The 16,116-nt window shown below is 48.4% G+C and overlaps 1 protein-coding gene across 2 annotated transcripts; it reads right to left on the bottom strand.

Moving 5' to 3' along the window:
• Positions 1-1,670: 1,670 nt before the first annotated feature.
• On the bottom strand, positions 1,671-16,116 carry LOC143170907 (ceramide synthase 4-like). 2 transcript variants are annotated; one of them, XM_076359578.1, is made up of 10 exons: positions 15,839-16,116; positions 13,950-14,067; positions 11,783-11,901; positions 10,504-10,561; positions 9,902-9,952; positions 7,033-7,125; positions 5,512-5,640; positions 5,099-5,205; positions 2,892-3,036; positions 1,671-1,811 (listed from the first exon to the last, which is right to left on the bottom strand). In XM_076359578.1, exons 1-10 carry the CDS (start codon positions 16,003-16,005, stop codon positions 1,734-1,736), a joined length of 1,065 nt encoding a protein of 354 aa, XP_076215693.1. In that variant the 5' UTR covers positions 16,006-16,116; the 3' UTR covers positions 1,671-1,733. The 2 variants fall into 2 exon arrangements, with proteins under 2 accessions (XP_076215693.1, XP_076215694.1); XM_076359579.1 differs by lacking the exon at positions 7,033-7,125.

The following is a 16,116-nucleotide window of genomic DNA, read 5'->3' as shown; positions in this document are numbered from 1 at the left end:
CAGCTCCGTGAGCTGAGAGCAGAGTTGGTGCTTCCCCCATGATGAGGCTGGGAGCAATGAAACGCTGGGCTTGTTCTTTGAGTCCGATGGCCAGTTGTACTCTTGTGCCCTGGAGACTATATAAATCTTTTAAAAGCTGATACTCTCCTGTATCATTTGGGGCTTTAAAAGAAAGCTTCATCCTCGATGGACAGGGTGAAATAATTCCTGGGCAAACCCTTACACCAGGTATCCTAATGAAGGGTCTTGCACTCCCAGCAAAGTATAGCTAGTTGGGGCTAGGTGACATCCTTCTCAAGGCCGGCGTCCCACGGAGATAAGTGGCTGGCTGCCTTGCTTCCTGCAGATCTGAATGTCAAAATCCTTTAAGGGGATGCTGGCTCAGTTCCTTCTGCCTTTCGCACATCTTTCCTGACTTTATATTTTGACTTGCATAGGTCAGATGTGGGAGATGGACCATGGTTCTTCACAACAGTGTGTTCTAGTTACACCATCCTTCATTCTCCACCTCTTTGCATTTCTCAGAAACAGTTTCCCCTAGTATTTGCGTAAAATGTGTCAGACCCCTTGGAAGCATACTCAAAGCCTGAGCAGAAAACGTGTTTTAAAGACAGTGTTTGCAGGTTTCTGTATATTGTTTACAGACATAGATATGTAGGTTTATTTGTCCTCTGCATTTTCTGAGCCTTTGAGTTAGCAGTGATGTCAGACCTCCAGCAAGTTTCTAAGAAGATTTTCCTACTGACATAAGATTTGATATTCTAAAAAACTTCTGCATCATGTAAAATCTAGGTAAAACAGACTCTTTGGTTTAGGTGTAATTCATTTTTACATTGACTTTAAATTTTATGGTCTACTATAAATTCTGAAAATGACATCAGATACAACATTATTACAAGGTGAAAAGTCATCAAACCCCTAAACTATCCCATTAAAATGTTAATATTGTAACACTTATTTTCCAATTTTGAAAATGAAACCTCAACAAAATTAATATATCCCTATGGAAAGTTTCCATTTAGACTAAATTATAATTTCTGGTGGAAAAGTGTGCAGTTGCTTTCAATTTTAGGAGCCTTCTCCCTGCATAGACATTCAGTTAGCAAAATCTTTTAGATACATGAGCTATTTTGTATAATTCATACAGCAAACCAGCTTGTATCAGTTGGCCAGGCCTTATTTGCAGAAATGGTTTATCCTTCCCCAAAGCCTGACCATTTTATACTATACAACTGAAAACTTATTTGCCACTTAAGCTGGTGTCTTTCAAATGCAAGTCCTTTCATGAGGTGGCTGGCAATGGCTGCCAGTATCTTCTGAAATTGCAAGTAAGTTAAATCTTCAGCAGTTGTAACTTATTATCTCATGAACTTTTGGGAAGGTTTTTGAGATAACCACGGTTAGGTGTCATAACTTCAGCAGCTTGTTCAACCCCTCTTCTGTTTACAGTGAGACTTTGGCTGGTAGACCTTTTTTTCCCTGGATAAATGATCATAGATTAGTAGTAAAAGAATGGTCCCAACAGAAGAGGTGAAGAAAACATCTCCTAAAGTGACTTAACTGCCTGCAAATGCTACAATGAAATTCACTTGCATCTAGACGTTGGATGATGCCTCAGGCAGACTACTATGAAGCCATCTGTGAGCCTGTCTGGCGTCTCCCCCTAGGTCCTATTCAGCCTCCCCGCTTTTAAGAGCCTGCCCGGCTCTTGGTGTTTTGCAGCGAGACCTGCGTTACTCTTTGTTCTTTGCCAGATCCTCTGCTTCGCTCCTGTCACTTTCCTCGGTGTCACTTCTGGCATCTTTTCTTTTCTGTAGGAAAGAAAGACAATTTAAATGAGTTGCAAAACCTATAACATCATATATATTAAGAGGGGACTGGTCCTGTTTTCATTCACAGCACTGGTGTGTTAGCCTGGCAGCTAAAATAAAAATAACAGGTGTGATCATGTCCATGTTAAAGCCAGTGTTGCAATTGTCCCTGCATTGGGAGGTGGACTTTGTTATGGTTTCACCTAACTTTTGAACGCCTTTTTTTGTCGCCCTAATAATGTTCTTGTAATGTGACCTTCTGAAAATAAGTTAGTATTTATTTTACATATAGTTATTCTCCATATTTTCCTGTGCAGTTTGTTACTGCCAAAGCTCTGAAAGTCAACACATATTTGTCCAGTGAGCATATTGACTGGTCTCCTCACTTTGCAATCATCTACAAACTTGATGAGAGTATGCTCCATTATTTCCTCCAGAAAAACTGTTTTTTCTCTTAAGTTAGCTTTAATGAAGGGGTAGTTCAAGGTAAGCTGAAGGCATAACACCAACACTGTGGTGGTTTTTTTTCTGGCCACAGATCCTCAAAGCCTTCACAAATCTACTCAGAGGCTACCAAGATGCCATCTGCTTATGTTAGCAAGGCAGGCCATGGAACTGGCATCTCTGATGACAAGGTTTCTTCCAATGATCCCTATACAAACTTTTGGCATGCATCAAAAGCCTGTGGAATGCACCCAAAACTCAGAGGTGCAAATACACAGTATGCTATCTACCAGGCTTACCTGATTGCTCCTTCCTTACTCCACTTAGGAACCTGTTGGTATGTCCAATTCTCCCAAACTGCATACTGAGAAGCTGTTAGGCAGTGAGGAGAAAGGACCATGGATGGCTCCCATGTCACTAGGACACAGCTGCAAACTACAAGTGAGCTGCTGCTCTGATCTCCATGAGCAAAGGTATTCACACAACTCCCAACATGTGACTTAAGAAGCTCTCGGGCTGTTTGTTGGGCAGTCCCATTTCTCCCACCGCTTTCCCTGCAGGCATGCAGGAGCCAGCCTGGATCTCATAGTCTCTCATGAGTAGTGGTGGCACAGAGGAGACAAAGATTTTTCATACCGCACCATGGAGGATGACACTGAAGATCATCTGGATGATTAGATAGGACCAGAAAACGTGTAACAACTGCAGGACCATCAGGAAAGTGTTTATCAGACAGCTTATGAGGAACAACTGAAATTTTGTCACAAAGTAATAGTATGTGCTGTGGGAAAGAGAGAGGGAGAGACAAATCAGAAGACACAAGACTGAAGCAGGCCAAGTACCTTCACACTTACAAGGGTCAAGCGTCTTTCTGGGCAACTACTTGGCTCCTGTGTCCCCAGGGCAGAGCTGAGCTGTGCTAGGACTGCACCATCAGGCTTCACACTCTACCCAGCTCTCGCAAAGCATGTCCCAGGTCCCAGAAGACCTGCAGAAACTCTGTATTAAAATCACCAACAATGCGATCGTCTTTGCAGTCTGGTTATTGGAAACCTGCAATGCTTCCCAGAAGAAGCAGGAACTGGCAGCGTTTCTCCTAAAATAAATCTGGAGAGGAGCAATGGACGAAAATTAAATCATAACAGGACCTGGCCACTGGCACTTAAATAAAAAGATTATAAATGATTTTTTTTAACTGAAGTTAGGGAAGAGTTGAGGGTACAGATGAGCAATTGGGCAGGGCATTATTTTTGGCAGAAGTCACAAACTGTATCATCAGTGACGGGGACAGAAAGGAAGAAAGCACTGGTTTGGAAACAGAGAGCAGACAGAACAGAGAGCAGTTCAGCGCAGGAGAGAAATGATGAACACTGGTATGTGTCCTCCTCTGCAAGTTATCTAAGACATGAAATCTAAGACATATTGGAAGCTGGGAAACGTTGTTGGATATAGTGTGTATTTGCTCTGCTCTTGCCCTCCTAGACATCTGCTTCTTGCTGCTGATGCAGACAGGTGCTGATGTAGATAGACCCTTGGTCTGACCTGGGACATCTGTTACCTTCTTTGTCCTTATGTTATGATACAGCAGGTTGAGATATTGGGGCTTGAATTTTTGCAGTGGAGACAACTGAAGTCATGGTTATTCTAGTTTCTTTCTCAGGAAAGTTGCCTCAAGTTTTTATTGCTTTTCTCTCTAAGGGAGCCATTTCACGACCAGAATCTGGGACTTGTTATGCAAAGTCAGCCTCACAGGCGTCCAAACTAAATGGCAGCAGGACCAAAATTCAAAACTCAGCATCTTCAGTGCTGGTATAGAGCCAGGGCAGGAACAGAGGACAGCAATGCAGGCTTGCTCCTATGTGTGTATAACATGCCCCATTTTAAAAATTCTTCTGGGTGTAATAAATGAAATGTTTGGTTTTGAAAGAAAACAGAAACCTTAGACTATAATGCAAGTGTTGTGGAATGAGTTTCTGGGAAGTTAACTGGGATCAGCTTTTCCAGGTGACTTGGCAGTGGTAAAGAAAGGGGAACAATTTCAGCATAGTTAAAGGCTGGGAGCGTGGTCAGATGTGTGTAGGCAAAAGTCATTCTCCAAGACTGGTGCCTGTGTGTGGCTTCTGGAGGTATCATTGCTGATACTCTCCCAGCATGTCGAGTATCCTGACTCATGAATTTCGTGTTTTATTTCAAATAGATGGTGGGTCACCTTAAATTACTATGCCATTGTTTCTATATAAATTTTATCTTAATAGAGCTTTAAGCAAGCCTTTCTTAATCTGCTAAGAAATTCTTGGGAAATTCTAACCAGTACAGTCTGTACCTTCTTTCTCTTGTAGGAACCAGTGCTTGCAACAGAAGGAGGCCACACACTGGAAGAGTCACACCAGGTCTTGAGCAGGAGTAGAGGGGAAAAAGGATTACCCTCAGACCGGTGGGGATGGCTTTAGAAGGATGGAGAAAGACAGTCCTAAAACATTCTCAGTGCCACAATAGCTCATGAGAAGTCAGCTGCTGTGGCTGCATGTAAGCATCTCATCACAGCATGAGAGACAGCCCCAGGTGAGAGACAGTGCCTGCCTAGGAGAGACAGTGAGAGGGTGGGAATGGAGGGGCAGAGGCTGTGGCTCTAGATTAATTCATATAGTTAATTAATTAATTAATATAGTTAAAACCCTGGGTTTTTTTTTCTTGGGTTCCTCAGTTCCAGTTGGATTAATCTTTGAGCTCACCTGCAGTGTCCTGTTCCCTGCCTTTCCTCCCCTCAGCATGGAGGGTCATCTCTCCAGAAGCTCAAATAGTGCATAACACCCATGTTCAGAGAACATTAAAATGTAACTCACATTAACGGGAAAATGACAAGCCGGGAGATGATGAAAACCACAGCGAAAACAATAAAGACTGCTTCGCAGACCTGCTTCCATTTCATGTAATGGAGCATCTTGGCAAGCTGTAGAGAGACAAATTGCCATATGTCCTGTGTGCCTGTGTTCTCCTTCTAGGGGTCTGAGGGATTTCCCACATCCTGCAAGGGTTACCAGGCTTGCGGGGATGTGCCCCAGTCCCTGTGCACTTGCTTACTTTCCCCCAAGAGCAGTAAATCTGATACTTCCTAAATGCACTGGCACTATAGTACATGTGGCCCACTTGTGTGGGCCACCGCATCCACATGCATCACGTGTAGTAAGGCACACAGTTCCCAGTGCTACCCACAGACACGAGCACAGATCTGCGTTTCTGGGTGAGGGTAACTCACCTCTAAAATATAATCGGAGGCATCATGGACCAGCATGATTATCATCCCAAACCGTATAAGATTGGCACAGTAGGAGACAAAGATCAGAGTGATGGTGGCGATGTGGTGGATGATCTGTTCCTTGAAGTCCTGGCACGAGAAGAGAGATTGTGTGTCAGTCCTACCTTGACCTGGATGCTGCTGCCTCACAAGGACATGTCAAACACCTCCACAAAGTATCAGTGCTCCCCACTGTGCTACAGCTCTCTGAGGTCCTGCACGGTCCCAGGAAGAATGAACACCTTTATGCCCAGTTTATGGAAACCCAGATAAATACCAGTGAAGTACACATAGGTGCAAACATGCTAGAAGACAGATTTTATAAATTTTCCAGGAATCAATATGCCCTAACAAAGAAAGTTCCTTTCTTAACACCCCATATTTTCCTCCCAGACCCCTCCACTGTGTATTGAAGAGCTTTTTGTAATGACAGTAGATTGCCCTTGCCCTGGGGCAGGTCCTATCCACTAGCCATAACGGAGGCAGCTCTTCAACCTCCCTGTGCTGCCCATGGAGAGGGAGCAATGCAGATAGGCTGGAGATACTGCACATGGGGAATATGCCTTCTCACATGCCTCAGGTAAAGAGAGGACCTTGCTGGATGACTCATGCCTGCATGGACAAATCTGTACATGCAAAAAGGCAATGCTTTGGGGTATGAGATGACTCCTGAGTGCTCTGTGGAGGTATTGGGAAGGGCAGCTCTGGCTCTGGCCAGGGAGGATCACTGCCAGGCAGTGGGTTGCTGCTTCTTCTGGGAAGCATTGCTGTCCAATAACCAACCTGTCTACAAAGACTATTGCAGTGTTGGTAACTTTAATACACAGTTTCTGCAGGTCCCCTGGGACCCTCGGCATGCTTTGCAAGAGCTGGGCAGAGCCCGTCTCTGGGGGAAAAGCATGATGTCTCTGAAGAGAGATGTGATCATCAAATTAAACAGTCAAATGAAGCTGAGGTTGAACTTCAGCTTGTGCAGTTGAACTGCACAGCTCTGTGCAGTCTCCACTGCAGAACAAGGCGAGGGCAACGGTGGATGCTGGGTCTGTGGTTCCCAGGAGGTCAACTCATCCCATGCTGCAAAAGCCACATGTGCATCTACAGGACCCTCATCACAATGGCCCAGCTCCCTCCCATCAGGAGGACACAGCCCTCTGGTTCAGGCAGCACCTGCAACCAGAGCCAGGAAAGGCCATGATGCCATGTCCACCCAGTGGCTGTCCCTTGGCTAGGCGTGGGGACCCCATGTCAGCCCCCGGCACTTCCCCGGCCTAGCAGGCAGGAAGGCCACGCCGCACAAGTGCAAGACCCAGCACAAGGTGCAATGGTGGGATATGAGAGCTGCAGGGAGCTCATGTGCTCATGGGTCTTCGCAGCATGTGTGCCTTGTCCTTTGCACCCCTGGGGAGCTGACAGCAGGAGGGGAGAGCCTCATGGTGGGGGCAGACCAAGCCAGCAGGTTGCGGTTCTGTTGCTGTCACTCACCTTCCTCTTCACATCAAAGGGCAGCGTGGCCACCAGCGAGCAGTAGAAGGAGAGCTCCAGCAGGTAGAACCAGCCCAATGCAGGCGGGAGAGGCTGTGAGACAAGCAACAGGCAGTGTGACACCCCTGCCTAGCCCTGGGGGACAGGAGAGGAGAAGGGTCTTCCTGGGCAAAGCCCCTTCATTCAACCCATGTTTGGGACAGCAGAGCTTAGTCATGCCTAAATTTTCATGTTCCCCGTGACTGAACCATTTGCTGATGCACTGTCGAGCCTAGTCCAAAGCCAGGACCAGCCCTGTCCAGTCTGCAGAGGGACTGAGAGGAGGCAGGGTCTCATCTCCATCCCTGCTTCAAGAGGTCATAGAATCACAGAATAGTTTGGGTTGGAAGGGGGGGACCTCTAAAGGTCATCTAGTCCAACTCCACCAATTTCATCCACCAATATGATAGCAGACAGAGAGTCACTGCCCTGAACAGGCACTTCTTCTCAACGAGTTTCTCTGTAACCCAAGCCTGGCTGGAAGCAGCTCTGTGTGTGTGACCAAAAAGGGACCAGGTGGACAGGACATCCCTCGACCTTAACTCAAACACAAAAAGGAAGCCTACAGAGGGTGGAAGCAAGGACAGGCAGCCTGGGAGGAATACAGAGAAATTGTCTGAGCAGCCAGGGATCAGGTTAGGAAAGCTAAAGCCCTGATAGAATTAAATCTGGCCAGGGACATCAAGGGCAACAAGAAAAGATTCTATAGGTACATCGGGGATAAAAGGAAGACGAGGGAAAATGTGGGCCCTCTCCGGAACAAAATGGGAGACCTGGTTACCCGGGACATGGAGAATGTGGAGGTACTCAATGACTTTTTTGCCTCAGTCTTCACTGGCAAGTGCTCGAGCCTCACTGCCCAAGCCACAGAAGGCAAAGGCGGGGACTGGGAGAATGAAGAGCCGCCCACTGTGGGAGAACATCAGGTTCGAGACCATCTAAGGCACTTGAAGGTGCACAAGTCCATGGGACCCAATGAGATCCATCCGCAGGTCCTGAAGGAACTGGCAGATGAAGTTGCTAAGCCACTATCCATCATATTTGAGAAGTCGTGGCAGTCCAGTGAAGTTCCCACTGACTGGAAAAGGGAAAACATAACCCCCATTTTTAAAAAGGGAAAAAAGGAAGACCCGGGGAAGTACAGGCCAGTCAGTCTCACCTCTGTGCCTGGGAAGATCATGGAGCAGATCCTCCTGGAAGCTATGCTAAGGCACATGGAGGACAGGGAGGTGATTCGAGACAGCCAGCATGGCTTCACCAAGGGCAAGTCCTGCCTGACTAACCTAGTGGCCTTCTGTGATGGAGTGACTGCATCAGTGGACGCAGGAAGGGCTACAGATGTCGTCTATCTGGACCTCTGTAAGGCCTTTGACACGGTCCCCCACAACATCCTTCTCTCTAAACTGGAGAGGGATGGATTTGATGGGTGGACTGTCTGGTGGGTGAGGAATTGGTTAGATGGTCGCATCCAGAGGGTAGTGGTCAACGGCTCAATGTCTAGATGGAGATTGGTGACGAGTGGTGTCCCGCAGGGGTCTGTACTAGGACCGGTACTGTTTAATATCTTCATCAGTGACATAGACAGTGGGATGGAGTGCACCCTCAGCAAGTTTGCAGATGACACCAAGCTGAGTGGTGCGGTCGACACGCCAGAGGGACGGGATGCCATCCAGAGGGACCTGGACAAGCTGGAGAAGTGGGCCTGTGTGAACCTCATGAGGTTTAACAAGGCCAAGTGCAAGGTCCTGCACCTGGGTCGGGGCAACCCCCGGTATCAATCCAGGCTGGGGGATGAAGGGCTTGAGAGCAGCCCTGCCAGGAAGGACTTGGGGTACTGGTGGATGAAAAGCTGGACATGAGCCAGCAATGTGCGCTCGCAGCCCAGAAGGCCAACCGTATCCTGGGCTGCAGCCAAAGCAGCGTGGCCAGCAGGTCGAGGGAGGGGATTCTGCCCCTCTGCTCTGCTCTGGTGAGACCCCACCTGGAGTAATGTGTCCAGCTCTGGAGCCCTCAGCATAAGAAAGACACGAACCTGTTGGAGCAGGTCCAGAGGAGGGCCACGAAAATGGTCGGGGGATGGAACACCTCTCCTATGAATACAGGCTGAGAGAGTTGGGGTTGTTCAGCCTGGAGAAGAGAAGGCTTCAGGGAGACCTTATTGCTGCCTATCAGTACTTCAAGGGGGCTTATAAAAAAGACGGCGGCAGACTTTTTAGCAGGGCCTGTTGTGACAGGACAAGGGGGAATGGCTTTAAACTAAAGGGGGGTAGATTTAGACTAGATATAAGGAAGAAATTTTTTACTCTGAGGATGGTGAAACACTGTCACAGGTTGCCCAGAGAGGTGGTGGGTGCCCCATCCCTGGAAACATTCAAGGTTGGGTTGGATGGGGCTCTGAGCAACCTGATCTAGTTGAAGATGTCGCTGCCCACGGCAGGGGATTTGGACTAGATGGCCTTTAGAGGTCCCTTCCAACCCAAACTATTCTGTGATTCTATGATTCTATATGGACTACCTATGAGGAGTTTGTCAAGAAGACAGAGCCAAGCTGTTCGCCATGGTGCGAGGATGAGAGACAGGTAAGTTGAAACAAGAGAGGTGGATGTAAGGAGAAACCTTTTCATCATAAGGGCAGTCAAACAGTGGAATAGGTTGCCCAGAGAGGTTGTGCTGTCTCCATCCTTGAAGGTTTTCAAAACTAGACTGGAGAAAGCCCTGGGTAACCTGGTCTGATCTCGCAGCTGAATGCTGCGAGAAGGAGGTTGGACAAGAGACCTCCTGGCCCCCTTTCCAATATGAATTCCTGTGATTCCATGTACTTGCTGCTCACCTGTTGTGGAAATCTCAGCCAGCACACGGTGTGGTCCCAAAACCAGGGCTTCTGTGCAGAGAGAAGGCAGCAGTAAGAACCCATAGCCTTTTAATGACACGTAATGACCATGTGAAGAAGTACTTCAAGAAGTCAGCGTGCCCATGCTAGACCCAATCTGCCTTTGAGCTTTGGAAAAAGTGGTTGGCAAAATGCATTTGTCATTAGTGAATGCACAGGATGTCACATGGAGTGTCTCAATACAGGCAGCAGCGACAGCCAGGACAGGGTCTGCTCTTGGCTGAGACACAAGGGCTGTGTGTGGCTATAAGTGGGGAATCACTTACACAATGATCTAAGACAAGGAAAAAAACATGGTAACATCACTGACACCTAGCCAGGTCCAGCCAGGGAAAGGGGGACTGTTCTACTGGATCAGGATTGGGGATGGTTCTGCTTTATGCCCCTGAATTTCTCCTTCTTTGGCTTTGGACCCATAGTCATGGCCACACATGATCTTTGGATGGGCTTTAAAATGGCCCAGGACCATTAGCCTCATTTGCCATGAATGAGGAACCCCGGAAAGGTGTGACTCCACAGCATCACCCTGCTCACGTACTTACATCATACAGGAGAGCCAGCCCAGAGAAGAATGAGGTGAAATAGAATGTAAATCTCCAGCTAAAACAGAAAAAACAAGGAATTAAGACTTCCTCCAGAGTTGGAATAGCTCCCCAGGCTGTGCCCAGGACACTGCAAAGCCTACAGGAGAACCTGTGCTTGTTTGGACAGATTTGCAGAACCTCAGCTCTGTTTGCACATACACGCATGTGCTGTTAAGGCAACAGGGTATCCACAGCCCACGCAGGCTCTGCTGTGGTCCGTGCTGTGCCCAAATTCCTGGCATACTCCATCAGCATTAAACAGGATGCAGCATGACTACCAAAATGCCTCTACCTGTCTCCTTTTGTTATGTGGGTGTTTGTAGATCACCTGTGCAAATGCTTATATACCACAGCCTGTGGAAGGCACGTAATTTTTCCCAGTGATGGCACAGGAATACTCAAGGTTTTATTAGTTTCTTCAGAAATGCTGCAGTGTGGAGCACTGAACAAGCTTTCAGGAGGAGAATGTTTTTTAAAAAGCATAACAACAAGATTCAAGAACTGAATAATATATTTTTCAGAGGGGGAGGGAGAGTAGATCTCATACCTGATGGGGGTCTTTGCATACATACAGCATTAAACCTGAAGCTGAGAACCAGAGATAACCTGATTCTTTCGATCGAGACATTTGGTGACTTCTCTCTCCATTCTGACTTCATGTATTACTGAGATATGCAGGAAGATTTCATATGAGAGAGCAAATAGCTTGAGGAAAAGGAATGCTATGAAGATTTTGGTACTCTCTGGTGTTTTTCAGTTTTTACCTCCCTCTGTTCATGGCTTGCACTGCCTACTAACTGCACTTCATGGATTTATTTTATGCCCAATGATCCATGCTGAGAATATTTTAAAATTTTAATTTCGTATCAAGGTCATCTTGAAAAGACGTTTGATGCATTTTGCAAATGGCATTGCTGCTCAAAATCCCTCCAGCATCTGAGATTTAAACCTGATCTGCATCAAGGCCAGTGGACTCTTTTGAGGCAACTTTAACTTTTTAAAGTTAAAAGTGGAAAGGAAAGAAGGATGAAGCTGGCAGCACGGCATGGTGGCTCTGTCGCCAGTGCGTGCAGTGGTGGGACCCAGCCTCATGGTACAAATTCTCCTTTCGCAGCCACAGCTGGCAGGGGGCTCCTCTGGGAGTGTGTTTGGGGCTAGGGACGGGGCAGGGGATGGTGATGGTGTGCAGACCTTGTTGGAGGTCTCCATCACCAAAAGCCTCTGCTGGCCCACCTACCTGGCCTCACAGAACTTCTTCATCAGCCTGGGCCGGTCCTGGGCCCGCCGGTGCCGGAACCAGGTCTCCACCTTTTTGATTGGCAGGTCACTTTGCTTGGCCAGTGAAATCAGGTCTCCCTAGAAAACAGAGCAGGGAAGCAGGACTTAGCATTCCTAAGGCTGTCTGTCCCCATGTGGGTGGAAAAGCTATGTTCCTGCAGGCTGCCTCTGCCGCTGTGGGTCCACATTTCCCTGAAGAACACCTTTCTTTGGAAAAAAATCATATCAGCTCTATTTGCATTTGTGAACTCCCAAATACTTTTGGCCATTTTAAAATTCCAATTCAGCCATATCTAAGTGCAGGTTCAGATGTAAGCACAGGCTCTCCCTGGTTAAATATTGCCAGCTGTACACAATAGGATTCAATATCTTTGCTATAAAAGTCTAAACACATTTTTTTCCACCTCTGATGCAGTTTTGACTGGTAATTATCAGCTACAGATAGCAAACTTGAAGATAAAAGAAGTTTTAGCTTGTGATGATAAAGAAACAAGCACATAGTTCACTCAGTAATGTCAGAAAAAACATCCAGCTGTTTGAGTGACTGCACATTCACAGGCCAAAAAGCATCATTTCCAACATGCTCTATTTTATGTATGAATTCCAAATAAAACTACCTAGCCTTAAGATTTATAAACTGTGGTTAAAATGAATGTAAAGATGAGCTCATGAGCATTTTTTAATTAATCTGACAAAGCTCCATACAAATTTAAATAAAAAATTATTTTTAAAATCCATGCATCAGTGTGAGTCATGATTCGGGCCCAAGGAGTTGTGGTGAATGCAGTCAAATCCAGTTGGCAGCTGGTCACAAGTGGTGTTCCCTAGGGCTCAGTTTTGGGGCCAGTTCTGTTTAATATCTTTAGCAGTGGTCCGGATGAGGGGATCGAGTGCACCCTCGGTCAATTTGCAGATGACACCAACTTGGGCGGGAGTGTTGATCTGCTTGAGGGAAGGAAGGCTCTACAGAGGGGTCTGGAGAAGCTGGATCGATGGGCCAAGGCCAATTGTACGAGATTCAACAAGGCCAAGTGCTGGGTCCTGCACTTTGGCCACAACAACCCCATGCAACACTACAGGCTTGGGGAAGAGTGGCTGGAAAGCTGCCTGTCGGAAAAGGACCTGGGGGTGCTGGTCGACAGCCGGCTGAACATGAGCCGGCAGTGTGCCCAGGCGGCCAAGAAGGCCAATGGCATCCTGGCCTGTATCAGAAATAGTGTGGCCAGCAGGAGCAGGGAAGTGATCGTGCCCCTGTACTCGGCACTGGTGAGGCCGCACCTTGAATACTGTGTTCAGTTTTGGGCCCCTCACTACAAGAAGGACGTCGAGGTGCTGGAGCGTGTCCAGAGAAGGGCAACGAGGCTGGTGAGGGGTCTGGAGAACAAGTCTGATGAGGAGCGGCTGAGGGAACTGGGGTTGTTTAGCCTGGAGAAAAGGAGGCTGAGGGGAGACCTCATCGCTCTCTACAACTACCTGAAAGGAGGTTGTAGCGAGGTGGGGGTCGGTCTCTTCTCCCAAGTAACAAGCGATAGGACGAGAGGAAACGGCCTCAAGTTGCGCCATGGGAGGTTTAGATTGGACATGAGGAAAAATTTATTCACTGAAAGGGTTGTCAAGCACTGGAAGAGGCTGCCCAGGGAAGGGATTGAGTCACCATCCCTGGTGGTATTTAAGATGTGTAGATGTGGTGCTTAGGGACATGGTTTAGTGGTGGACTTGGCAGTGCTAGGTTAACGGTTGGAGTTGATGATCTTAGAGGTCTTTTCCAACCGAAATGATTCTATGATTCTGAAGGACTTGTAGTTCTGCTAAAAATAAGGAGCCTTATCCATAGACTTTAGTCAAAGGAGGTGATGGCTGCCTCCTTACCAGATAGATCCATCAGCTCTCACACTACCTGCTGTATTCAATATGCAGAAGGTCAGGGGTTGCTGGGATTGCAGCTGTTGAACATGTTGGAAGATGCTGAAATATCTGCTTATATATCTTCTTCCCTGGAAGGGTGGTTAGCAGTAATTGCCTTGCCTCTGAGGCTGGTTTGGTTGGGCTTGGGTATCTGGACTGGGAGAAGGCATTGCTTGCCTGGGCAAGCTTGCTTGGGACACTGGGACACAGGGGACACTCACCTCCTTTGGGGTCCTGCCCAGCAGAACGTAGAAGCCTTCCAGCGTGGCATTGGGCTGAACTATGGGCCTCAGCTTGTCACTCACACCCAACCTCCTGCCCAAGGGCAGAGCTACGGTTCTGCAAGAGGAAAGTTCAGACAGGAGAGGACGTGTGTGCCTGCGCTGTGAGCCAGGATCAGTCAACAGCAAGATCCTGCCAGCGCTGTATCCTGTGCATGGATGCACTGCACCAGGGGTCCAGCACTGCACCAGGGGTCCAGCACTGCCCTGGGTGCTCACACACCCAGCCCAGGGGATCCAGCACTACCCCAGCTACGCATGCACAGCCCAAGGGACCCAGTACTGCTCCAGGAGCACACACGAAGCCCAGTGCCTCTGTCAGGTCAATGCTCTTTCTTGAGAGAGATGGCACCAGAGCAAAGGTGAGGAATGCTGGATGTGCAGCGGAGACAACAATAACAACTACAAAATAAGCAATAATTAATTCTTCTGCTGAGGCCCCGAGATGCCTTGCATTTCTGTGTGTTGGAGTGCCTGCTGGTCCCCTTTACAATGTTCCCAAGCAACCCAGACCATGCCATGAAACCAGTCTGCAAGCGTCTGAGTGTCCCATGTGCTCTGGGCCCAGGGTACCCGACCATTGGCTGCAGTGGGAGCCAAGGGCAGAGCACATGGGGATATGCTGGTTCCTGCAGGAAACACTAGCTTTGCAGGAAACCCCAGCAAGGCTCTAGTGGGAGGTACTGGTTTCTAAAATCTTGTTTCTGGGAAGCCAGGCAAGTGCAACATCTCTGAGGCAAGACCTGATGACCCTGGAATTAATTCTGGCTCTTCCTACAGCCCGTCTGCCACAGCTTCTCACATGGCTGTGCACAGCAAGCAAGAGCCAGCTCTCCAGGGAGATGGGCCAGTGCTCCCCCAGCTCCTCTAGGCCACAGGAGAAAGCCCATGTCCCAGCTGAGGGCAAGTTTGCTGAGCACAGCCTTGCTGCTTCACGCCCCACCCACCCGAAGTCCTGCTCTGCCTGGCGGGGAAGCATCTCGGCAGGTCTGACCACACTAGCACACGGCCCCTCTTTAACTGATCAGCTCCCCGATTTCCCGTGCGTGAGGGTTGGTCTGTACCTCCCCATGTGTCAGTTTCTGTGTTCCTGGAAAAGGGGCCCAAAGCCCAGTCCGAATCCATCTCCTGTGCTGAGCCATGTGGACCTGCCTTGTTTCCACATGTGAGTCTTGGGGAGATGCCAGTCGGTCCTCAGGCCCCCCTGGGGAGTACCATTTCCCTCAGCCATGTGAATGACCACAGCTAGGGCATTGGAGTACATCATCCCTGACTGAACTGGGGATCTCTGGTGCCGGGAGGAGTGAGCAGGGCAGAGCTGGGCAAGGAGGAGTGGTGTGAGCAAAGTGGTCCCACAACAAGCTCCAGGAGCCATGGTCATCCTCTCCTTCTGCCTCTGTGCTGAGAGTCGGGGCTCACATAGCACCTTTGGAAGCATCCTCTAGGATCAGGCTGTACCCTGGCTCAGTTGCAGGCTCCCAACACTGATGTACCCAGCAAATCCCTTATCTGTGTTGCAAGCTCCCACCTGGACTCTCTCCAGAGGGACCCTCCACCCACAGTTGAGGTGTGACTGAGTGACGGACTTGTCTTTTCACACCTGCTGGTACAGGTTATGTTACAGGTACAGGAGAGAGGGAGGGGAAGGCAGGGCAAAGAGCTGCCACACAAATAACATATGCCACAAAAAGCAGAGAGATTCAGTATTCTTAGGGACAATCCCCTGTCCACTTTGTAGTGGTCAGGAAGCAGGTAAGGATTAGTCTGGAGCAACCCTGCAAGACACTGGTGGCAACCAACACAGGAGAAACTGGATTTGCTGTGCTCACCTTTCAAAGATGCATCGGACAATGATCAAGAGCAGGGCACCGGGGAGGCAGAGCAAGAGGTCCTGAGGCTGTGGGTAGTGTATGTCTGCAGACTCCTTCATGTCTTCCCAGGTAGCTCCAGGTGGCAGCCAGTATTCATGGTGCCAGAATCCCTCTGACAGTCCCATCTTGGTCAAGATGGTAGGCACAGAAAGCAGAGGCTCTGGGACTGAGCAAGCAGGTAGCAGCAAGGCATATAGCTCATTCCTAAATCAGGATTCCCAGCTCAACAGCTCATC

The sequence above is a fragment of the Aptenodytes patagonicus genome, chromosome 25 (assembly GCF_965638725.1).
Source record: "Aptenodytes patagonicus chromosome 25, bAptPat1.pri.cur, whole genome shotgun sequence".
NCBI classification, from domain to species: domain Eukaryota; kingdom Metazoa; phylum Chordata; class Aves; order Sphenisciformes; family Spheniscidae; genus Aptenodytes; species Aptenodytes patagonicus.
Note: the sequence above shows the minus strand (reverse complement) of the source record. Positions and strands in the feature narration are given on the sequence as shown.